This window comes from Passer montanus, unplaced genomic scaffold, assembly GCF_014805655.1.
Source record: "Passer montanus isolate IOZ18808 unplaced genomic scaffold, ASM1480565v1 scaffold4, whole genome shotgun sequence".
Taxonomy (NCBI): Eukaryota; Metazoa; Chordata; class Aves; order Passeriformes; family Passeridae; genus Passer; species Passer montanus.
This window is the reverse complement of record NW_024368818.1, coordinates 18563195-18588266: the sequence shown is the minus strand read 5'-3', so window position 1 is coordinate 18588266 and position 25072 is coordinate 18563195. Positions and strand designations below refer to the sequence as shown.

The 25072-nt window shown below is 46.5% G+C and overlaps 1 protein-coding gene across 5 annotated transcripts in view; it reads right to left on the bottom strand.

Annotated features, from left to right (window-relative positions):
* GAB2 (GRB2 associated binding protein 2) overlaps positions 1-25072 on the bottom strand; it is a 93349-nt gene that overhangs the window by 21056 nt on the left and 47221 nt on the right. For all 5 annotated transcript variants that reach the window (XR_005628551.1, XM_039718289.1, XM_039718290.1 and 2 more), the window contains exon 2: positions 19112-19412. Coding sequence is in view for 4 of the 5 variants with exons in the window: in XM_039718289.1 (XP_039574223.1) it covers positions 19112-19412 (301 nt within the window). In the remaining variant the exon portion in view is untranslated. The remainder of the gene's footprint in view (positions 1-19111; positions 19413-25072) is intronic.

Here is a 25072-nt window from a genome sequence, read left to right as displayed (position 1 = left end):
GTGGCCTTTGGCTGAAGGCTTGGAACTCACTAGTCCAGGTTAAGATATACCTTTTTGTCCATGTGTTACAGCAAAATGAGGAAAAAAACTTGGAAATCCATCCTCAAAACAAAAATCCACAACTGTGAGCACAGCCAGCAATGGGATGGACTAGGCTGGGAGCCAGGAATTTTTTATGAATGTTTTCAATCCCCCAAAGCGGTAATTCCCTCCTTGTTGACAGTTCTGAATTCCCTTGCTCAGAGCACTCGACTACTGCTATGTGCACATAGCTTCACACAGTGTTCCTGGGCTTATCTGAACAAAATAATAACTCAGCCTCCTTTGGAAATTGTTGCTCTGAATGTCCTTTTCCACTGGAGCCGCAACGTCATCCTTCCCTGCCTGAAGGCAGAGGCTGGGACTACAACTCCCTGTACCCTCACATGATGCTGTGGATAAATTCCTGTGCTCCTGTTGACTGCAGCAAAGGTGCCAGGCTTGCGTGGCATCCCTGAGTGGCACAAAATTCCCATGATCCCCAACACCAAACTGGAAAGGACTGGTCCAAGAGCTCCACAGATAAGAGCTCCTCAGATCTGTTCTGGCCGCAAAAGGCCTTGGACCACACTGCTGACTTTGTGACAGTTAAAACTTGTGGTAAATAAGACCTTCTTTATCAAGGGAATAGTAGAAATCTACTAGAAATAATCCCTAGGATGGCACAGAGCAGATCATGCTCATGCACCATCATCTTCCTCACTCTTTGGAGCAATTCCATCATTTTTTAGCAAAAAAGAGGGGGAACCTTCATCATGGGAATCTCCCTGCACTCCCACTTCTGTTGCCAGCTCTCTCCTCATGCACAAATACCAAGAAATAATTAAAACAAGACAAACAACCCTACCAAAACAAGCCATCCACATGCTTCTCCTGTCAGGAAGAGAACAAACAACATGTCCAGTGGATGAGTCAACACATCACAGTGCTGCCAAGAGGCTCTGGGATGCCATGAGGATGAGCATGGCAGCCGAGGAAGGTTTATTTACTGAGCTTTCCCTATCGCCTCCAAGCTGGATGGCATTTGGAAAAGCTGTTGTCAGTCTGAGGATGCATTGGCAGATCACTAAAGGTTTTCTCCAGCAGGTTAGTGGGACACAGCATCTGATCTGGATAACTTCCCCTCTCTTTCAAAATGGAGAGCTGTGTGCATGGACACAGGCACCCCAATTCTTACCACTGCCTGAATTTTGGGTGCCAAGCAGGGGCAGTTGAGCTTCCCAAAGGTGAGGACATGGCACAGCTTCATCCCCGACTGCAGAAGAGCTGAAGATTAGAGAGAAAACAGTGACATATAGCTTCTGAGCTTTCCAGTTCCTGATGCTCATTTCCATTTGCTTTGGGAAACTGGTCAAGACAGACTGGCCAAGGGAAAGGAGGAGCATCACTCCTTTACAGACAAGGACCTGCTGCACAGAGGGCTGAGTGTATGGTTTCACTTACACAATTTCACTCATCTAAATGACACATAGCCCATGCTAGTTTCCTTGGGTTTTCTCAATAGAGAACAGTGAAATCTCCCAATTATTTAAGCATTTGACACAGGATAGGGAGAATTACCTAATAAAGAGTTATGGGAGAGACAGTAAGAAAAAGATGACAATAAATAAACTGCCTTTCTCTGTTAGTATCAGTGCTGTGCTTGCATTTGTACGAAAACACTGAAAAATATTGGCAAAGAGAGCATTTGCTTTGAGGAAGCATGGGAAACGGGAAAATATCACAGTGCTGGAGAGTGAGTGAGCAAGAAGAGAGGGAAAAGAACCTGACCTCAAAGCATTACATACCTCACTTATTTTAACAGCAATCAATTCTTTGAAGGACGAAGGGGCAGAAGGGAGAGAGACTGAAACAGAAACAATGCAATGCTTCCCCATGGAGAACACAGGTTTGCTTCTGCAAGATGAGGCTGTGCCCCAAATCCTATCCCTGCCCTGGGAATACCTCCTGGTGACAGCAACCCATTTTTGTTTCATATCAATGTGTCCTGGACATGGCAGTTACCATCAGAAGGGCAAATCTGCCACTTGATGGTGGAGCTCAATACTCATGTCAATATTTGGAAGTTTAACATTTGGCCAGACTGGGACGCTGGGTGTGCAGCTATTCATTTTTGTTAAAAGGGTTTCAGTGCTTTAAGATAAAAGCAGATGAAGGTGGATGCTCACAAATGTGGCTTATGTGTGCTCTTGAGTATCCCACGTGGGACACCCTCATCTGAGAGCCCTGGAGTGGGACAGTGACCCACAGCTAGGGATGAAGGACAGTCCCAGGGTGACAGCACAGGCTGGGCTGAGCCTTGTTTGCTGCATGGAACTAACCTCATCTTGCTCTGCTTCATGGATCATAATTTCTGATATACAAAACCAATCCTGCTGAGGAGATGCAAAACCCATCTGATTAAATGGTATAAAGAAAAGGCTGGAACAGAGGAAAAGGGCAAAGATTATGTGGTGTAACCAAGATTATGTGGTGTAACTGTAAAAAACACAAAGTAGTCTCAAGGTGGGTATTCTTGCCTTTGTCAGGGTAAGTATATAAGGTGGTAAACCCAAGGCAATGGGGATGTGTAGAATTAGCTCCTTTCTGTCTGTGGGTGGCACATGTGATTCTGGCAGATGCCAGGGGCACCCTTAGCAAGTCTGTCTGGAGGTACAAGCAGTCTGTGGAGGCCAGTGCTGCAGGACAGGGTTGAAGCTGTTGAAAATTAAGAGCTATAGAAAGAGATGACATATTTATATGAGAAAAAGGGGTTTTTTCCCCCAGAGGCAGACTCATGATGGCCCAGGATCAAACTAGCTCTCTTACTGTGTGACATGAAGCTCTGGCATCCTGCTTCGGAGGATTGCACTGGATATTATTATTGGTTATTATAACTGGTTATTACTACTTATGATGATGATGATGACTAATAATTTTGGCACCTCCTAACCCAGTTTTCCCTTGGAAATCACACTAAAGCAGTCTCACCCAAGTACTGCAGTCCAACACATCATCAAAAAGTCCAGAAGCTGATGCACAACTCCACTAGCTCAGAAAAAACTTGCTTTTAGGTCCTGGAAAAATTTTTCCTCATCCTCTTATCATTCACTACAAGCAGCATGTGGGAACTTCTCCTTGCCTGAGCAAACATGAGTGCACGCCTCACTTAGCAGGGATGGAGGAGAAAGAATGAATCCAGGTCTAATCCCTGACAGGGCTTCTTAACAGCCAGCTTTAAATTTTATATCCCATTTTACAGACAGTGGGAGTGGAGGTCTTTAATGTTCCAGGAGAGCAGAGAAGAACTTTCACTAGGAGAAAATGTGAACCCATTTTGCTTATGCATGATTTAGGACCATTTCTATTCAAGGCAGCACACAAGAGGCCCAAATATTTGCACTTTGTATTACAGAAGAACTGCCATTCCTGGCTCTTTACAGAAGTAATTTATTTTGATCTCACCTTACCTTGGGGGAAGAAACATTACAACTCCCAGTTTGTCGGGGAGTCAATAAAACAGCAACACTGTTATGGGTCTGCTCTACCATTGCTCAGCAAGGCAACGCTTGGAAAAAAAAGAGCACCCCCAAATTTCTCCTCTGAGAGTCCCCTTCTTCATGGGTGCAGTTGCACTCATGCATACGATCTAACTGCAGGAATTTGACTCTGTTTTTCTCTCCTCTATATAAGATTAATGTTATTTTTGCTCTGTGGGTGGTATTTTAGCTGATGAGTTAAAAGGAAAGCGGGGTGGGAGCTGCGGTGCAGGGGTAAGGGGTGAAGATGAGGACAGGTGGCTGCAGTACAGCTCCACATTTCTCACACAGCTTCAGGTGAGCCTGTTATGCCCAGCCCTGCAAAAATCCAGAGAGGAGACAGAAGAAGTCATTAACCCTCATGGACACAATACTGTGTCCCTGAACGAGCCACAGAGCAACCTGGAAAGTCAATGCAAGCAAGAATCAGTCCAGCTCCAGAAAACATACTCATTGGGGTGGAGAATGAAACTGGTTTGGTTTTTTTTTTCTTGCTGGAAGTAAGCTTCCCTTTTTCATCTCTGCAGCCTTTTCTCTCAAAACAAGCCTATTTGCAACAGTTTTCCATGTGTTTTTTTGTTTCTTTGTTTGTTCTCTTGTTCTTGTTTTTTATTCACTTAGGAGCATGGGCATACCCTGTCCACATACTGGGATCATCTGAAGAAATCCTGAAGGCGATGCCATTCTTAAAATATTAGAGGGCAAAACGCAAGAAGCAAAAATCTGTATAAGCAATGGGAGGATTGTACCTTGCCCAGCTGCTCTTTTGGTATGTTCTGCAACACCAGCACTCCAGGAAAAATGCAAACAGCTCAAAAAGCCATCCTGGATTTTTCTGCCCATCATTAAAAACCCGAGTCCTGCCTGTTAGACAGTCTATTAACAGTGCTCAGTGGAAGCAGACAAAGAAAAGGTCCTTTCCAGCAAGCTATTCACATTGCCATGAGGTTAAAAATGCCTGTGACCCCCAAAGCTTTATGCATTCAGAAATCAGGAGTTCACATGCAGTAAAGGTCTTCCGTATCAGTAAAAGCCCAGAGGTTTTTCTCTTCCTCTTCTTTTAAGATGCAATGATGGCAAAAGGACTTGGAATTTATTCCCTACACATCGCCATAATCAAATAATATGCTAATGCTATTAGCATGGGACCTTGCATGGCAAATGACTTAGACTCATATTCTCTTTCAAAATACTAGAGTTTCATTTAAATTGGTCTCCACAGCAACCAGAAATGAACTGGAATAATGTCAGATGGAAATGTTCATGTCTGAGCATGGCAGACAAGGAATTTTGCATCAGGGATTGGGGGGAGAGCCATGAAAACAGCCTGATCCTGCTAGGGTTGTGGCCTTGTGCTGGTCAGCTCCTTCCCAAACAGTCAAGTAATGACAAATGCAAGGACAAAATTCACCTGCACGTCCAGGAGGACCTCAAAGCATCCTGATGGAAAAAAGATGAGATGACATGATGTGGCTCATGTAGAGTGAAGCCTGACAAGGTTTTCTTGGTTCTCCTTCCACAGATGCTTTCTAAGTGGCCTCAGAGGAGACACATGTGACAACTGGTTTCATGACAACCGGATCCTGAATCAGTTCTTTTCTGTGAAAGTCAAACCTGGCTGTTTGCAACTGGTCTGAGAGAACCAAGCTTCTCATCATGGGCCACACTCCTGTATCTCAGGGTTGTACAAGCACAGAGTAGGAAGAAAGTTTTTGTTACTGGCTTCCCGCTGTTACAACAGGAAATGCTACTGCTTCCTTTATCTCAGCTGCTCACAATCTCTCCATGGTAAGCACTGTCTCCCATGAGGATCTAGGATGCAAAGGACTTGCAGCATTCTCTGACCTGTGCCCACCAGCTGATCACATGGTTCTGTTCCATTGAAAACACTCCCCAAACCCATTTGAAAATGAGCTGAGCTCTGCAATGCCACGGCTGAAAAGCTGCTGGTTAGAAATTAGCTCTTATTTCCCAGGAAAGTGTATTCCCAGATGCTGTACTCATCTTTCCTGCACTTGTTCCACTCTGTGGTAACCATTACATCAGCAGGATGGTGTGATCCTCATCCTGGTTGGGGCTTCTAGACATTCCCCTAATCATAAAATGAGTATTAGCAATGCGTCCCACAAAAATGTCTTTGAAGCAATGTCAGAAAGTGGGAAGCATCTCGTTTGAGAATGGCTGAGAGTTCAGGCAATTAAAAGAAAACAACTCTGACCAGTCTTTCGATTCTGTTTTTAATTATCTGGGTTCTGGTGGGTGTTAAAACATCTGTACTGGTTTGGCAGGGAGTGGGGAGCACAGCTTGTGCCAAAGGCAAGAACTGGCATGGGCTGAAAGCAGTGCAATACTTTGGAGTGGTATTTGCACTCAGGAAAGCAGGGTTGGCAGCTCCTCCCACAAGCAATTTTGTGTTAGGGTCGGTTCCAGTACTTTTCGTGTCCCCACATTCCTCATCTGCCATGGCTTGTGCCCCTGTGGGACCACCCCAAGAAAGAGCTGAGGGTGACTAAAGGAGACGCAGAATGGGCTGGAGTCCTCAATCCCACTGGGCTTAACATCCTGATAGACTTTGGTCACTATCAGTTCAGCTTCACTTTCAGTTCTTGTTTTTCTTTTCCCTGTGCATGAGTGTTTCCACCTGGACACCCTCCATCTCCCTGTCACATCTGGTCATGCACAAGCAAGTCCCTCCTCGCTGGATATTTCTGCACTGAGAAGCAGAGCAAACTCCCAGCATGGATGTTGCTGTTTGAACCCTGTGCACCAAAGCATGGGCTGGTTTTGTGGTTATTTTTAACACACAGCAGCAGTAGAGCTGCCTTTAGTGGAGCAGTGGAGCGTAATGTATAGCTTGGTCTTCAGGAGACTCAGGTAAGGCAGATTCATCACAATCTCCTTCACGGTTACAGTTCTGGATTTTGGCATTCATCACCTGACTCAGGTACAAAACATCCACTGGCATCCAAAGACCATCCCTGCTCTGATTCTTTCTCATGGGTTGGGAACCATCCCATGGCCTTACTCAGCATTTCCTCACCCTCCTCTTCCTTGCTCAGACCAGCTCACAGTAAATCTGTGGTAAATCTGCTGCTTCTGCCATTCTTAAAAGCCAGAAGCACCAGATGACATTACCCCACTTGCAGGTCATCCATCCATGCACCCACCACAACTGGAACCAGCATCCAGAGCAAAATCCACATCTTCTTGCCCGGTGCCTTGCCCAGTGCTTCACACTTGGCGTAGGGCCAGCTGAAAATCTTCTGACATCCTCCAGCTGGAAAATGCTATTTAATCAAAATAGGAGCTTGCCAAGGAATCGTTTGAAGCCAGAAATTACAAGAAACCTTCAGAGAATAAAAGTGAATTTTAAGTAAAAGGGGAGAAGGTCAAGGGATTTCAACTCATTCTCATCAGAGAAGATAGTTTTTTGGGAGCAGACTGCCCCTCTTCGACTGAAAATCATCATGATGTGCTTTTTAGACGTGAAAGTGCAATTCTTGTTTTTCCCAAAATTCATTCAAATTCAGAATGAAAAGGTGTGAATCAAAATTGACACTGAAAGAGTATGGAAATGAATACCAGAGGGAGTGAAAACGAAGATGCTGAATTTTCACTGTCTTTGAAAGGGAGTTTGTTTTGGGCTTTTCACCTGCTCCATTTGCTGCAAGAACAGCATTTCCCCAGATTGCTCTGACTCCATACAGGCAACTTCTGAGAACTCCTTCTTCCTCACAGGAATGGGATTTATTTAATTTTTCATTTTAATTACTGATGTGACACATGTCTGAACTTGGTGTATTTGGCTGCTGAGATAGATCTGGGTGAGATCCATCTTCATCCTTCATCTACGGGATGAAAAGGGGAATGGTGACAAATAGATAGTACATCAGACCAACTTTTCTCCAGAGATTATGGGAAGGATAAGCCAGGTTATAATGGCTTTTGGCTACAATCATGGGAATGCAGGGACTACTGGGACTAGACCAGACTAGAAGCCAGCCTACTCCAACCTTCCAACTCCAGCTGCTCTGGAGACAGCCAAGAACATCACAGGGACCATTCATGCAGCAATGCACCCACAGGGAAAACCCGTGTGCGTCACCTTATTGCTCATAAACCTTATTAAAGCAAATATTTTAATTTATCTAATATGATTGAGGGCATTCTTGCAGTCACGGCAGTACTAATTCTTTGAGCCACTTTATCTGTAAAACAAACCACAGTATCATACAGCTCTGTGAACACAGGGTTGGCCTTCCCTTCAGATGGTGCCACAAGACACCAGACCAGCAGCATGTCTTCTCACCACTGAGATGAGAGTGGATCTTTTAGTACACAAAGCTCTGTTTTCCCAGGACTTGCACAGCATGGATTTATCTCCATAAATATGTTACTAGCAGGCAGAGGACAGAGTGGTCCTTCCAACATCGTGCCAAAGAAACTCAAAGCATTTCTGAGCCTGTGTTCTTGAGTTCTTTTTAGAGGTAGAAGAAATGGTGGAAGTGAGTTTCTGGAGCATAACATTAAAAAACAACGGGATCTTAGATGCTCAGAAGGAGTTATGGTGATGCCAAAGAGGAGATCTAACAGTATATAAAAACTGTAATAAAGCTGTAAAAGCATGAATGAGCTCCAAATGAAAATCACAAATCCACCTCCTCTTAGAATCACAGGGAGGAAGAAAAGCCATAGTGCTTTCTGGGAAAAACAGTCTTCTGCTCTATCAGGAGTTTTTTTCAGACACATCTCAAGAGATGATAGTAGCATTTTTGTAGGATCATAGACTGCCTTGGGTTGGATGGGATCTTAAAGACCACGTAATTCCAACTCTACAACATGGGCAGGGACACCTTCCACTAGACGAGGTTGCTCAGAGTCCAGTCAACCTGGTCTTGAACACTGCAGGCATCCACAGCTTCTCTGAGGAACCTGTGTCAGTGCTTCACCACACTCAAGTAAAGAATTTCCTCATAAGATCTAGACTAACTCTCTCCTCTTTTAGTTTAAAACTCTTCCCCCTTGTCCTATCCCTATCTGCCCATGTAAAAAGTCGCTCTCCCTTTTTTTTACAAGCTCCCTTTTTGTTTTCAGCTGGAAGACCATATGTTGACCAGGTTTTGACCCTAACACTAATCATCAAAGAAACCATCAAGAAGCAGAAAGATTCATCACAGAATTTATGGATTTCAAGTGGGTATTTGAAAGACTTCATCATGACTCACTGGAGAGCAATATGAACCATCATGGCAAGCCAGCAAAAATAATTATCATCGTAAAGGATTTACATCAAGGTTCAGTCTGTGCAGAGCACACTCAGGCTTGAGGGGAGGGTTTACACATACAGCAATGTCAAACAAGGTGGTGCTTGGCAGGGCAGATGATCAGCTGTGAGATGAAGGTGAAGATGGAGCTACAGGCAGTGCAAATGTCTTTCACGACACCTCTACAGGTGATGAAGTATTTGCGAGTGCCCAGACACCTACCCAACACTTCAAAAAGAGGATTCATTGTCAGTTATGGGAAAAAAAAAAAAAAAAAAAGCAATTGCAATGAGTCACTCCACTCCAGCTTACTTTCAAAAGCAGCGGCGCATGAGCACAGGGACAGTTTGGCAGTGAAATGATGGAAGGTAATCATACCAAAACTTGGCACAAGCAGCTGTGCTGGCTGGGATGGGATTAGGTCATGTGGAACTGAGAGAGCACATGATGAAATTTTTGAGGTGAAATGTTATTTTCCATTTTAATAAACAGATATAAAGGATAGCAATCAACCAAAGGTGCAAACCAGTCACATTCCTCAGCATGTGACAACAACCCAGTAAGTATGAAAGGAAGCTACATGCCCAGTAAGTGTTTGAGATGAGCTTTAGTTGGATATTAGGAGAAGGTTTTTTAACCAGAGGGGTGCAGGGGCAGCTACAGCAGGTCAGGACTGTGTCCAGCCAGGTTTTGACTGTTTCTAAGGATGAAGACTCAGGTTGATGGGTTTTGTTGGCTTTTATGGAGGGCTGCACTTATTTTTTCACACAGCTTTAAGTATTTGCTTCATTCTCTGTGGCTTAAAGTGATTGCAAGCATGGAAAAATGGTAAAATGGTCTTTGGATGCCTCAGAGAAACCGTAACTCCCTTCTGTGTCTGAATCCCACACAGACTGTGGGCAAGTGGGGAACAGAAGAGATACAGAATATCTAATTTTCCTGGACAGTCTCATTTTTAAACACATTTTTCAGGAGCTGTGGCCAAGTGTCCTTTTAAAAACCATTCCCAGCTTGTAGGGAACAGGCACCACCACTGATGTGCCTCTGGCAGCAAATGGCTACAGACAGGATAAAAGACACACCAAACACATCTGTACTGTGCCCTAGTGATGAATCCTTTCAAGCAGAGGCTGCCTTTCTGCTCAGTGCTTGTTCAGCACCTGGCATAGCAGAAGGCATGTTTCCTGGCTACATCTACACTGTGATGGACCCTTAGGGATGTTCTCAGCCTTCCTGGAGGGAGCTGGGACGTGGAAGGAGGGCATCCCTGGATCAGATGTAAGCCCCACAGCCCTAAGTAATTGCCAGTATTACAGCTCTGGTATTGTACCACAATAAATAAATCAAAAGTATGTTTGAGGAGCAGGCAGTAATTATAACTGAGGCACAGAAACTGTCTAGGGAAGAAATGCCATCTTTACAGATAAAATCAGTAATAAATGCTACTGCATTCATAAATAAGAATCAGTCTGGAAACAAACCCTGACTGGTGTCACGGAAAGTTCACAGGAATTGAAAGCTTCATGTCTCCTTCCTGCTCCATGTGCCTTCACTTGGAGGCTTTAAAGGCTTTAGAAAGCTTTCCCTTTGCTTAGGCTTGGTTTTAATTGGAAATATAAAGCAATATAAACCAGCAAACAAATAGGCATTGGGGTCTGGGAAATGAGAGTCTAAATCTGTCCTGGCTTTTATGAGGTTTTACAAAGCAGTGTGCAGGGCATATAAAACCATGTCCCTCTCAAAGCTTTGGAGGGAACAATGGGAAATGTATGGAGGGAAAAAATGGGAAAATACATTTCCGTGGCAGGGGGGAAAGTGTCACATTGTAAAAAACTGCCAGAAAATTATCCTTTGCAAAAGTGATTTTTTTTCCTTGTCCAACCTGCTTGCACTTGCATTTTGGGGTTCTCTGTCCATTGCACTTGCCAGCCTGGTTCCTATGTATTGGGCATCACCTGCAGATCTGTGTCCTGTCCTGATGCCTGAGAAACTCTGCAGACACAGATTCATGGCAGCTCCATGAATCCCAAAGTGCATGACTGGGGCACATGGGCTACAACAGTCCCAAGACCCCTCTGGGAAATATAAATGCAGGCGAATCTGACTTGAGTTTCGTCTTAGTTGGCTGACACCCAAAAATGCCTTTCTCCCTCCCTCTCTCCGTCAGTTCTGCTCAGACACTTCACTCCAAGTCCATCAGCTGTTTTTGTTTCCAAGGGCTCTGCATGGTTTTGTTTTTTGATGCACTGCTGATACCGTCTGCCACGCTCATTTTTCCACGGTCAGTAAGTCACCCTAAAAATTCCTCTGTGCCCATTAAACTAACAGAGCTCATCTGACAGGGCTCACAGCCATATAAGCCAACTACAAAAAAAAGAATTATGTTAAATGGGTTTCTGATTCTGGGTGCCAGGGCTGAGATGTGAACTCAGCTTGTCAATCTCTGCTAGGAAACCTATGCAGGAAAGGCTGGGCAACACTTTTAGCGCCAAAAAAACCTCAAACCTCTCAAAATTCACATTTCTTCCTTCTCTCCCAGCTCAAATCCCTGCCTCAGCTCAGCTAAACCAGTGGGACTTTGGCCAGGAAAGGGCAGGATTTTCCCCAAAGGCCCCAGTCCTCCAGCTCTGTATTTATCTTCAGAAGAGGCCAGTTGGATACCCTTGAGCTGGGCGCCAGCTGGGAAACAGTCAAGAAGAGCTGGAGTATTTTGTTGGTCCTTTTTGAAAGCTGAGCATAAATTTTTTTTTATTGCTAGTTGATGGTTTTATTATTTGCAGCGAGATAAGAGCATTTTTTTGTCCTATAAACCTTGTGCTCCCACAAACAGCTGCATCCTCTGCCAGTTCCCATCAGTCCGGGGTATGGTCAAGAGGCTCAACAAATACTTATCTTCTAATAGACTCTCTGGGATGGCAGAGTTATGGGTTTGCAAACACAAGGCTCACATATCTTCTAGATTTTTTTTCATTTCTACCTCTTCAAAATGTCCACAGTCACAATAAAAACATATAAATAAGAAAATGATAGAAATTCCTAAATTTCCAAAACCCAAACAGTAATGAAAGACTTGGTCCAAGCATTGCAAATGTCAGAGGTTTTGATTACATCGAATGCCCTGAAGACAGAGGCCTGGTTTTCTAACCATGTAGATACATTAAGACCCTTTCCCTTGCTAAAAACTTCTGCATCCTTGCCTCAGTCCTTTTCTTGGCACCTATATGGGCAGGAAACTTCCTCTTGGTATCAAGGACAGTGACCATCACAGCAGTTTCTGGGAACCCAGCACCCTGAAGAGCAGAATACAGCAAGAGGAATAAGGTATGGAAGATTAGCAGGGTTTGATTGTTGTCTGGTGTAAATGAAATTATAAAAATGAAATCATTGAAGATCCAGCCTAATAGCAAAGGCTTGATAGCAATCCTGAGACAGGTGGGATGAGTTTTAATAGAAAGGGGACACCTGAGCTCATCAGTCCTACCTCCTTGGAGAACCAAGGGAAAGAAATGGCCACTTTCAGGGTGCAGATGATTAGACATATTTTTTCATTTTCTCCAAAGAAGTAGACAGACTACAACCACCCAAACATGTCTCACTCTCAGTGCCATTAGCTCCCTCTCCAAATTGCCAGGGGAATCACAGCAAGGACACTCTGACCAGCTGGTAAAGACCAGCAAGGATCTCCCCCTGTTTCTGTCCTCTAGGAAACAAATTCCAGGTCATTAGTGGTGCTCTGCTCTTCAGCAGACTCATCAGTACCACAACTAACTTATCTCCAGAGGGAAAGAGGGAAAAAAGGGGGAAAAAGACAGCAGGCAGCTAACTGCTCTCAAGCTGCTCCTTTGTGCCAATACCACTCCATCTCCGGTATTGTTTACACAGAAATAAAAGCTGAACAGTGTCAGATCTTAAAATAACTTGCTGTTTGTGGAGCAGGAAAGCCAGGGTCAGGGAAGTTTGGAACAAATTTAAAGTGGCAGGAAGGGTAAGAAATGAACTGTGACTTCGGCAAGAAGGTGTATGCATGCACCTGATGTTTAACCATGAGCCTGGTGTAAAGTCAGTTTGGGCCACCAGGTCTCCCCCACCTATTCCAGTGAGGCTGGGTCAAACCTGGGGCTGAGATATGACATCTGCATTTGTCCTCCAGAGTAAACCTGCAGCCGCAGCTGTTTCCCTTGTTAGGAACACTCAGAACATGGAAGAAAAGGATGAGGGAGGGGGTTCTGATCCAAATGCCCTTGAGGTGTGCAACCAGTGGATCTAGATGTGACATAGGTGTTTTAAAAGAGGGAGCTCCTTGACACTGCTGAAAGTGTTGATGGGAATACTGAGGAAAAAGCTGCATCTGTATATATGGTGGAACAGCAGATCAGAGTACAGGGTTCAAGGATCCATGTTCCTGTCCCAACACAAGCTACCTCAAAATCCCAAATGGGACAGGGAACATTAGATCTTTTGGTAGTTTTGGTAGGTGAACAAACATAGGAAGGTGAGATATCTGCAGAGAATCCTACCAGATATGCCCTGTCCATCCCATGGTCAAGCTCAACTCAAACATTCTCTTGTTCACTGCTTGTTGTACTATCTGCCAGGGGACAGACTGGCCTCCATGTGAGCTGATGTCTAAGTACAACTCATACCAGGGCTTACAGATGGAGTCAAGACCAATTGACTTATGGCAACAGAAGCGAAAAAGTCAAGTGGTACAAGGGGGAACAAATGTAAACTGACAGAGGGCAGGTTTAAATTATATATTAGGAAGAAATTTCCTGTAAGGGTGGTGAGGCACTGGCACAGCTTGCACAGAGAAGTTGTGGATGCCCCATCCCTGGAAGTGTTCCAGGCCAGGTTGGATGGGGCTTTCAGCAACCTGGTCTAGTGGAAAGTGTCTCTGTCCATGGTGAGGGGTTGGAACTGGATGATCTTTAAGGCCACCTCCAATACAAAGTATTCTGTAGTTCTAGGGCACGTGAGGGCAAAAGGCTCCACAAGGGGCTGCCTGCTCCATTGCCCTTAGGTGGCAGTGCTGCCTGCAGATCCCAAAACAACACACAGCAGGGCCCGGGTGCTGTCAGGGACACAAGGATACCCCCACATATCCCTCCGTGGCCCCATTTCTCATCCCACATGCCTCAGCCTCTGCACAGTCCCTGGCTGGGCTCTGGGTTTGTAACTCCTCCACAGCAGTGAAGGAAGGAGGCATGTGCTAGGCACTATAGAAAGGAAGTATCCAGCAGTCTTGTGTATTTCCCCTCTGTTTTGGTTCTTCCTGGCCATGGGAGAGGCAGTGGTGGCAGGAATGCAGGAACTGTCACCTTGCTTGTGCTCCCTGGTGCCCTGCTCCTGCATGAGGAATGGGAACAGTGGTGACTTGCGAGTGTTTGGGCGAGGTGGGTGGTATGCAATGTTCAAACCTGGTTTTACTCTAGTCTTGCAGCCCACAGCCTCTTCGCTGAGTTTTAGGCAGCTTCTGTCCTCCCAACAAGTCTTCAGGGGTCTCTCTGTTGTTTTCTTCTCTGGTCCATCTTGAGCTCACTTTGCTGGGCACAAACCCAGACAAACCCAGCTGCAAGGAACCAGTGGGGCTGGAGGTATCATTTGCCTATTGCTAGGACAAACATGCTTTTGGGAGAGAAGTGAGGAGCGTGCAAGAGCAGTGAGATGGGCTCATAACACAGACTGGCAGGCAGCGGGCTGGGGAGCAACCAGCCTGTGGCCCATGTGGGACCCCCAGCCAAAGCAAGTCAAGTGAGAGCAATAAATTTGCTCTCATGGGCTGGAATGGGGCAACTGGTGAGGATCTGGGGCAGAGCCAAGCCAAAGACACCCAGGCATGTGAGGTGCAGATCTCACCAGTGTGAGCAGAAAGCGACTGGTATCCAGAGGCTGATCCACTGAACTGCTAGAATGAGCATGTCTGGGTTGAAGGAGAAAGGAGAGATGCATCTCCATTAAACTTTAATGCTCAGCCCTGACCTATGTTCAGCGAGACATTGCTGGGATTGCTCCCTGTCATGATGTAAAATACCAATGCCACGCCTTAGAGATGGAGTGGGGAGTTAGCCAGAACCCAGAACTGCCCTGGACCAACTCCCTGACAGAAAGTAGAGAAAAAAATAAAAGAAATTAAGTCCCAGATGGACCAAAAAAAGAAAGAAAACAGAAAAAAAAAAGAAAAAAAAAGATAACATGCCTGGACTGGGTGGGAGAGCCTACTGCTGCCAGACACAACCCATCAGGGCAGGAGCCCAGTGCCATCCTTTTCCCACGCCTTCCTCACCCTCTCCAAGCGGAGGGAGCTTTCAGCTCAGAGCAAGGACATCTACTTACACACAAATAGTCCTTTCCTTGGGTTTCATGTCTTCCCCCTCTAGCAGAGGGGAATTAATGATGTGCATGAATAAGCTTTTAAACTCCCACCCATGTCTGGTCACCATCCACACATCCAAGCCTCTGAAAGAGCCCCTTTTCCATGGAGAAGGTAGAAGAGGAGCTCCAGGGAGATACTGGGGGAGGCACAGTAAATTGACATAAAGTTAATAAAGTTATTGACTCCTTCAAAATAACTAATTCTTGCACAGGGCCCGTGCAAGGACACGCTCACTGCATGGGCACATACTGGTTTGTGAGAAATTAAACTACAGGCTGCTGCAGCTGCACCTCTGTCATACTGGGGATGGGACAAGGAGGGGTTTTGGCTGAAGCATCAGCTTCAGAAAGGGTTAATGGCACATGAGATATGTTTAGTGGGATTTGGTATTTTAACTTCAACAAACAAAGCATATGAGAAAATCCAGTTCACAGCTGAGCCCTGGCTGCCTGCCCACTAGGGCAGGGAAAATGCTGATGGTCTGAAATACCCATGTGCTGGCCTTTCTCATGTAGCCTGTGGCCCAGGGTCCCCGGCTGGTCTCCCCACATCGTATTTGGATCACTCAAGGTGGCAGCAGTGCAAACTGAAGTGTAAAGGCAGCACTGACACAGGAGCAAATCTACTTTTCTTGAGCACGATCAGCTTCCTCAGACACGCAGAGGAGCCGGGATCCTGTGAGGTTCCGCTTGTTCAAAAATTGTAATTAGCTCTCAAAGTAAATAGGTGCTAAGAGAAACAAAGAGCTTTGCCACAGTCTGGGTAAACACTTTAGATTCAATTTAATTTCCCTTCTCCTGGCAGATGTAATCATGCTGCTCTGCAATTATTTTCAGGTCGGGGCAGGGAACAAAGCCACCAGGGCAGCTTAGCTGAGCAGCTGCTCCTTGGGACAGCCGGCAGGACCCTCTGCTTCACTGACATTCAGGCCCCTGAGGCTGAAACGAGCTTCCTTCCGCTGAACCAGATGTAGAATGCAGCTGGAGATCAGCAAACCAGCAGTGAGCCATAGAATGACATTAAATCGCCCTCAAGTCCAGCCTCCTTAATCCTGAGAGTCCCCCTGTCTAGACAGGACATGAAGGACTAATGTGAAAACCAACTGACAGAAAATTTACACTCTCCTGTTGAGCTGCAAATGGAAAGAAGCAGCAAAGGTTGTAAATCTGTTTGCCTTTTTAAGTGTTGGGCCTTTTGGGAGCACGGGCAGCACCTAAGCACGGTCCCACACTGGTGCAGAGGGTTTGCATCACTGCAACTCCAGGTTGCCCATTTGCTTACTAAATCATGCTAGAAGGCTTTTTTACCCTGCCTTTTCCCTACCAACATGGGAAGCTGGTGCAACAGCTTTTACCCAAACTGCCCCAAAAGCTAATGAGTCTAATTTGTCTCCCACCACCACTGGGTTATAAGCAAACTAGTGACCAGTGCCTGGGGCTCATCTGATGTGGGGTGTCCCTTCAAGGAGGCAGCAATTCTGCATATGATGGCAACTGCAGTCAATGTGTTTGCTGGTGATGGAGCGTTCCCCTAGCTGGGATGTGAGTACAGCCCAGCTGGGAACAGCCTGGCTGTGGGGCGAGACCCAGCAAGGCTTTTTGCCCAGTATAGAGCAGTCACACACCCAGGAACAAGTACAACCAGAAAAATGTGCACAGTGGCTTCCCTGGCAGTTCCTGATCTTGTTCCACCACGCTGCCTGTCTGCTGGGAAAAGAAGATTTAGTTAATTAATTGCTACAATTAGCATGGAGCTATTCCTGCTCATGATGGTTACCTATTCCTCCCCCTTTTTAGTTCATCCAATTACCAACTCATTCATTCTCCAAGGCAGAGGCCACAACACGGCACAGAGAAGCTTGAGGATGAGGGGAGGAAGGTCCAAGAAAAAAATGCCAAGTGTCCCAAGCTCTGTTTCTACCCAGGAACTGTCTTAATCTCGCACAAACTTTTGTTCCTCTCCCATCCATCCACCCTTGACTTCAAGGAGGTGATGAAGAGGGAGCACAGCACAGCACAGCAGAATTACAAACATTGCTACGACTGTTTCATTACTCCCTCCAGCTGACACCCCATGAAGGATACACCCCATGAAGAGCTTATATATGCCAAGTTGGACAAGACTTCCAACACCCATCGTGCTCCAATGACCCCTCAACTTCTTCACCCAGCCTCAGGCCATGGACTCTTCAAATGAACATTAACCACTTTGGGAAATTGATGATTTATTCGCCATTACTTAGCAGGGATGGTGAAGGAAAGGTGAACATGGGGTCACTGCTTCGTCAAGGACCGAAGTGAAGCACCATCCCTGAATAATTCATGCTCCCTCTCTGCTGCAGCATCTGGACACATCTGCTGCATTCGCCGTTGCAGGCATTTTCTTGGCTTACTCAGAAAATCAAACTTTGGCAGCTGGGTACTGTTTCAAGTGGGTACTTTCCCTACAGCATTAATGAGCTGTGATTCTGTTACAAATAGGGATTTTTGTTCCTCTTTTGCTGATGTCACTCCATGATCCTGCAGGGAATAGTGCTTGGATCTCTGCAGCCTGATGATCCCTGTGTGCCCTTTGGGACAGATGTACTTGCAAGCGGGTGATTGTTTTTCCTTTTGCTGCCCAGATTTATATTTCACTGAAGTCCCGTATCGATCCCGCTGCCGCTGGGCTGAAAGCTCATTTTACTAAATGAGAGGAAAAACAGTTCCCCCAGCTGAACGCATGCAAAATGGAAAATCCTGCAATGAAACAGCTCTTAAAAAAGGGGCCTGAACAATTTTGCTGAACCTCGAGGGCTGCACTGCTGACATTGGAACGGTATGTAATTCATTTAGCCTGACCTTTCCCTGAAAGACCTGGCTGGCGACGTTATCAAGGATCCTTTCTGCCACTTGTGCACCCATTGCCAAGGTGACATCCTGCTTCATGCGTCAGTCAGTGAAGAGCGCATCCGCGCTGCTGCGATGCTTTGTTTGCTGTCCTGCCTGACAAGCTCTTGGCAGGAGTTCAACTCCTGCGATGGCAGCTGCTCCACAAGGGACCAAAACAGATTCAAGCTGGACGTTATTATGGGAGTTTCATGTAGACAGAGCACAGGCCTGCATGCCCCTGGATGACACTGGACCATGGATGAGATGAAGCAAAGATACCCAGAAATGCTGCCATGTATAATGGGATGGGCAGGTGACTGCAGAGCTGCACCCCAGGCTCACTCCCCCATCACATCTCACTCAGGATTTATGTGTGCCCTCGTGGTGCTGGGAAAGCAGAGGCAGCTCACCGGTGCTTAATGCAGAGGCTTGCCCAAGTGCAACTGAGTTTGGATGGTGGAGCACAACTCAGACAATATATCCCCTCACGGCACATAAACTACCTGGAGTGTTCGTTCCACTCCCAGCCCTTTCCCTGAGGGTTCCAAGAAGAGATGGGGATGCAGGTACAGAGAGTATGTCTGTCCTCCACATGAGAGCCTGCCAGCAGGGAAAATTGCAGTGGAGTGGGAAATGGTTCCAGTAAAGCTTCTCCCCCTACTCCATCAAGGGATTGAAATGTCTAAGCAACGGGGATTTTCACTGCTGGTTCCCACCATTCTCAAGGGGATTTTGGTGATGGATAGGGACAAAGGCTGCAACTAAAAAAGTCCCCAAACCACCAAATCCTTGTAAGAGACTGAATGGTCTACAGTTATGGAGGGTAAAAATGACTGGCTCTTACAATAGCCAAGACAGCTCTTTAGATGTCAAAGGCAGGAAAGCCTACGAAAAGCTTCCCACATGTCCATCAATTTCCCACTTCAGGCCCCCAGCCTCGTGGCAGGCTACACCCTCCTCCTACAGGTCTGATGTGAAAGAGGCCCAGGGCCCACTGGAGGACAGGAGAGAAGATGCTCTTAGCAATGGACCTGTGTCTCATGGTACCTGTGTTCTCCTCGGACTGGTTGAAGCCACAAATCTGGCAGATGCTGCGGACCCATTTGTTCATGTCGTCCTCAGTCTCAGCCACCAGGTAGAAGGTCCTGTCGCTTGTCTTGATGTCGAAGATGTAGCTGTCTTGCAGCTCCTTCTTGTTGAAGGTGAGGCCTGCATCCACTTGCTCGCAGAAATTGAGGTTGATGACACGCAAAGGTTTCTTGGAGTGGTCATTTTTGTAGTACTCCAGGACATCGGGGTCGCCACTCATCCGACCGCTGCGCAGGACGAACCAGCGCTTCTTCCATGCCTGAAACCAAGACAAGAACCAGCATGAACCCCACTGTGAGAGTGAAAATCCTCTGCTAGGCACAGGGTGACAGAGAGGGACATGACACTTCTCCACCATGAGGTGCTCTGGGAAGCTGCTCAGGCACACCTGCAAGAGGTGCACAGACTCAGCTCAGTTCTTCAGTTTGATACTAAAATGCAGGAAAATTAAATACCAAAATAGCATCATAGCATAAAATGACCCCAAAAGGTGCCAGTCTTGAGGCTCAGAGGAACCTTGCTCCTACCCTACAGCCCCGACATGCTCCCAAGACCCAAAGGCCCATCTCTTTGTGATGTGGGATAATCTGTGCAGTGGCATTACTGGGTGTTGCAATGCCAAAATGCCTTCCAGCAGCTTGGAAGCACTGAGGCGCTTCGGATGCAGCACCCTGGCTGTCCTAACCTTCAGAGAAACCCCTGAGAGCATCATAGGATGTGTATGCAGATACTGACCATGCCAATCTCTGTTTAAATGCCAGAATAGAAAGACTAATAAAACCAAAGGAGAACTGGTTTGTTTTTTTAAATATCAGGAATAATGCCAGGGAGACCCATGGAGAATCCCAGCTTCATTTGTTTTTCAGCATCCTCTGATCCCTGGCATGCAGGCAACTCCTTAGCAAAGGAAAAGGTTATCATTGATTCTTCCAAGCACTGCTGACAGCAGCTCCTGGCCAAACTACCTGCGGAATGGACTCAGGGGGTTGGGGAGTTTGAAGCAAACCAGCAACACAAATGTCAGCCATCACTCCTGGCCCTGAGAGCTGCGGCCCTGCTGCCCTCCCCACGCCAGGCCTGGGAGCCCACAGGAGGGGGAATAGCCACAAGGATAATGTTTTAAAGGCTAAAACTGAAATTACAGAGAAAATTGTGCAGGTGTAACCGCCCATCCCATGAGGTGAGCAGTGTTTCTCTAGGGTGTGCTCTGTGTGAGGATCATGGCACCTGTGGGAGGGATGAACAGGGTTGAGGGACCACCTCGAGCTGCCCCCCTTTGCAGAGCTACGCTCCCTTGCAGAAGCCTCAGATCCCATGGCCTAGGGAAGGGAAGGATTACGTCTAAGCACAGTCCTTAAAACAGCTTGCTCAGGGTGTCTTTGAAGGCAGCAAAGGTTTGAGAGGTGCATGTGGATAACCATGATGTTAATTGTGACCAGTGCTCCTGAATTACCTGACAGAGACTTCAGTTTGTACCAGAGGATGCCAAGGGAGGAGATGTGAGCCCCACCATCCTGCCCTGGTTCTGACAATGGCGCTTTCTAAATGAGATTTACCTTATTTATATTTTTATATATAACCAGCTTTGGACCTCTGATTATAAGAGGCTGGCTTATGAGGAAGCACACGATATTTCTAAGAAGGAAGAAAAAACACCCATAGTAACCCAAGAGAGGCACCAAGGCAAGCACTGTGCTGGGTCCCTCATGATAACGCCCAGGTGCTGAGCACAAGCTTTACATATTGGTGATGACCATGTGCTAGATCTCAGCCAGCCAACTGCACCAGGATCCCACAGTTTCTGAGAATTTCATGGCTGAAATAATGGTAAGAAGCTCCTGTGGTGTTTTCCCTGAACAGTCTGATTCAGACCATACTTCTCAAAAGCTTAAAAATAGCTTTTGTTGGTGTCTTTGAGATTTGTAATCAAATTAGTTTTGCACTAATTCTCAAAACGGCTCCTGGTGCCAGGAAAGCAACTTCAGTGCAATCTTCCAGAGGCAGCGAAGCAGCAAATTGCTTAGCAAGAGGACGTGCAAGGCTAGCAAATTTTGGCTTAATCTCACTCACTTCTCATCAAAATGGATGCTTTTGAGTGACAAAATAGATACAGTGGAGCTGTGTCCATCAGGGAGGGAAAAACCAATTTCATCAGGCAGCAGCAATAATTTACTAGTCCATCTCCTCAAAATGGATCACCTAAATCATTGGGAAACAAACCTATGAACATTTTTTTCCTAGTTCTAGGTGGTAAATGTCCCATTAGCTTCTTCCTGTTAGCACCGAGTCATTTCTTTGCAGCCACCTGGCAGGACTAAGACATTGGCATGCATCAGTGAAGGGACTGCAAGAAGATGGAGTTGTGCAACCACATGAACCAGCACCTGAATCAGATGTTCAGCACCAGTTCTTGCTGCTTAACTTGTTGCTTTCCAACCATCTACAGTCCAGTCTTGCAGACTCCCTTCATGGCTGAGACACTGCACTACAAAACCCACAAAGTGCAGAAACTAGACTTTGGAATTTAGAGTTTTCATGGAAAAAACAGGAGGAAATGCTGCAAGCAAGACAAATGATGCTACCACGACCTCTCCTTTTATGACCAGTGTGAGAACACAACTCCTCCAGTTCTCTTTGGCCTGGCTGGTAGCAATGAAAGGTGCCACACAGTCAAGATCTGGCTGAGAAAACAGTGTAATGCACAGAGTCTGGTTGCTTTGGATAAGTTTTAACATAGGCTGGTTGCAAAAGAATGGGTCTTGCAGGCACAACATTTCTTGGAAAGCTTCAGGAGGTGGAGCACCATTGGAGGGTGGGAGCACTGGACAGGGCAGGAGTCCTACAAGCTTGGGAAGACCACCCTGTCCATCTCTGTGTGGTGCCCTCCTGATGATAAAGAGTCACGGGTGTTCTTCTAATACAGCTTCTGACCCAGAAAAAGAGCTCTTGGCAACAGTCCAAGGAGTGCCTGTCCTGGACAGGTGGCTGCAGGCAGCACAGCTGGAAGCATCTCCCACCACACTTCCCCTCAGCAAGACCGGCTGTTCCTGCCTCCCAAGATCAGCTTCCAAGCCAGAGGAATAAGCAATGATTGCTAAAAGGGAGTGGAAGCAAACAGTAAAGAAATAGACAGGAACCTCCTTATTTTTGTGGACATTTTCTCTGAATTTTTGAGTGCTGGGCTCAGCAAGTGTATTTTATTTCTTCCCTGTGAATTTGCTATGCCTTTATTGGGACCAGGGATCAGCTTGTGTTTGCCAGGCTGTGGCTGCTCTTGGGGCATCTCTGTTGGCACTAACACAGCTTGCTTCAACATGCAGCAAAGGATATGTAGTTTGCAGCATGCGTGTCATCCTCCTGGGACACCTGTTTCCCCATTCAAAACTACCAATACCATCCAAATCTTCTACATTTAGGCTAACCTAGGATATCACCTTCCTGCAAGAGAGTGATTTAAGCAGCTACTGACCAGCAGCTATGACAGCAGTAAGATATATAGGATCCATACATGCATGGCAATCTAATCTGATACCAAACCAGGGGAGGATGCAACTCCATGTGAACCTAGGCCCTCTTTCCAAGACCACCTTCTCCCAGCATGAGGCTGAGATGGCACACAGGCATCCCATCCTCCACCTGAGTTTTCCTCCTCTGCTTATTTCTACCTCTTCATAGATCTTTTGAAGCCCCTGTTGCCATCAGTCTGCTCCTGCCAAAACACGGTGCCTCCCTGACACGTGTTGTGAGCCAAGGGCTGTGTTTGTTTAACAGCTTTACAACCTTGAGAGGCCAACAGCTTAACAGCCATAAAATGCTGCTTTGCAGCACAAATTTCCAGCTGTGCGGTCCTTTGCTGGCATCAGGTTCCTTCACGGTTAAATTACGGCTGCCAAAGACCCTTAATATCACTGAGAAATATTTTGACACTTGGCAAGTACTTCTTTTAAAGACTTGTTTGTTAAAAAAAAGTGCCCATCATACTCCTGTTGTGATGTGAATCCTCCCCGGGCACTGAGAACCGTGGCTGCTGCTCAACTTTTTTCCACCTCAGTAGTGCAGTTTACCTCAAAAGTTAAAGTTTACAAAATGGAGCTCTTTCCAGCTGGATGCTTCCTGGAGCTGGTTGTTTTATGGAGAGCTGGGCTGGCAGAGGTGAGGCAGTGCTGCTGGGTTCACTTGCTGAGTGTACTTAGCAAGGATGTTCGGGGGGGCTCAGGCAATGTTTGGGACCCTTCCTTTTCCATGTGCTGGGTGAGGAACCAGATGAGCCAAACCAAACAGGTGGCTGCTCTTGAACAACTGAGATACCACCATGGGTGGCAGGAGATACCATCCCACCGCTCCAGGAGTGAGGTCCCTCATGTCCCCCCTGGCTGTCCTGATGGTGCAATGCTGTGACAGAGCTGGTGGCATCAGGGTAGAGAGCTCAGAGAATCTGGGGCCTCCAAGTGCCTAATAATCCAAATGCTCTGACTGACAGCCCAGAGAGAGGCTTTATTAATTATGGTTATAGCAAGGCACATTCAGACAGCATCTTCCTCTCTGCCCCCCTGTTCTCTGCAAAGTGAGCACAGAGATCCAGCCCATACACTGTTTCAGAAAAAAAGAAAATAGGTGAGGAAAATAATAATTTAAATATCAGTAAAACCAGGTATCCATCCACAGGGAACTTTCCAAGTGCCACAATCATGAGAAGGAAGCAAATAGCGACAACAAGGACAGATGGCTCTTGGTGGGGCTTGCAGGAGTAGCCCACCCAGTATTATCTTAGCTTGGAAGTGAGGAGTATGAAACAGAGACTGTTAGCTTTGGGTTGAAAGGGATGTTCTTCCAATTAGGATCAACTTCTGAGCCACATCTCTGTAATCTGAAACACTAGTATTTTTAACACCACACCCTTATAGGACATGAGGAGAGGAGAGGAGAGGAGAGGAGAGGTTGTATATTTCCCAGGAAATCTCTCTGTCCTGTTCCTTCTCCCCCTGACAACAACTTCATGCCCACCAGCAGTGCACACCAGCAGTGTGAAATAAACCTTCCAAAATCTAACCTGACACAAATCATAGGATCTAATCCAAGGTGGCAGGCAGGATGAGTGACCTAGCCATGACATCAGGCAAATTTCTCACACCAAGATGAAACTAGAGACTGAGTGATTCAAGCAGGAAACCCCACAGCAGGGCAAGCTGGTGCTTGTGTCCCAGATTTGCCCAGAACCAGAGAGGCCCTGGGTACTGGATGGTTCCTGTCATTGCCTCTGCGGCCACCAGCTGCCAATGGGGGTGCCATCATATCCACAGAAAGCCAGAAGTCTGTCCCAGCCACACAGTTTTCACTCTGCACTGCAGATTAGTCTTGCACCCCATTGAGCACGTTCTCCCTCTGGCTCCTTTCACATCTGGTGTGGCAGAGAGGAGTTCACACTTCAGGAGCACATGAGAAAGACCACAACACCTGGAAAGGTCTCACTGTTCTTCCCATTCACTGTGTCACTGTGACGTCCCCTCCAGGCTGCCACTACTTTAGCCATCCTGGCAAGATCACCCCAGGGAAGCGGGGATAGAGATGACAGAGGAATGCCGAGAGCATGTTTTGGGTGGTTGGGTCCTTCAGTGGTGCTACTATTTTTGCCATCTGCAAGAATTACAGCTGTTGGACTCTGTAACCCAGCACTGGGGCGGATCCTGTCCTGCCCACCCCTCCCCACAGCCCTGTAGCAGGAACATGGTCCCCTGTTGTGGCTGGTGCTGCCAGCATCAGCGAGTGAAGCCTCATACAGGAGGATTGTAGAATAACCTACTGGTGACCTGTATAATAATGTTGTCTTCGTCTGTGTCCCTGAGGGCTTTTTATCTCGTCTGATGGACAGGAGGATGCTGGTTTTATTATTCATGCAAGAACAACTCTCCCCTCCTGTGT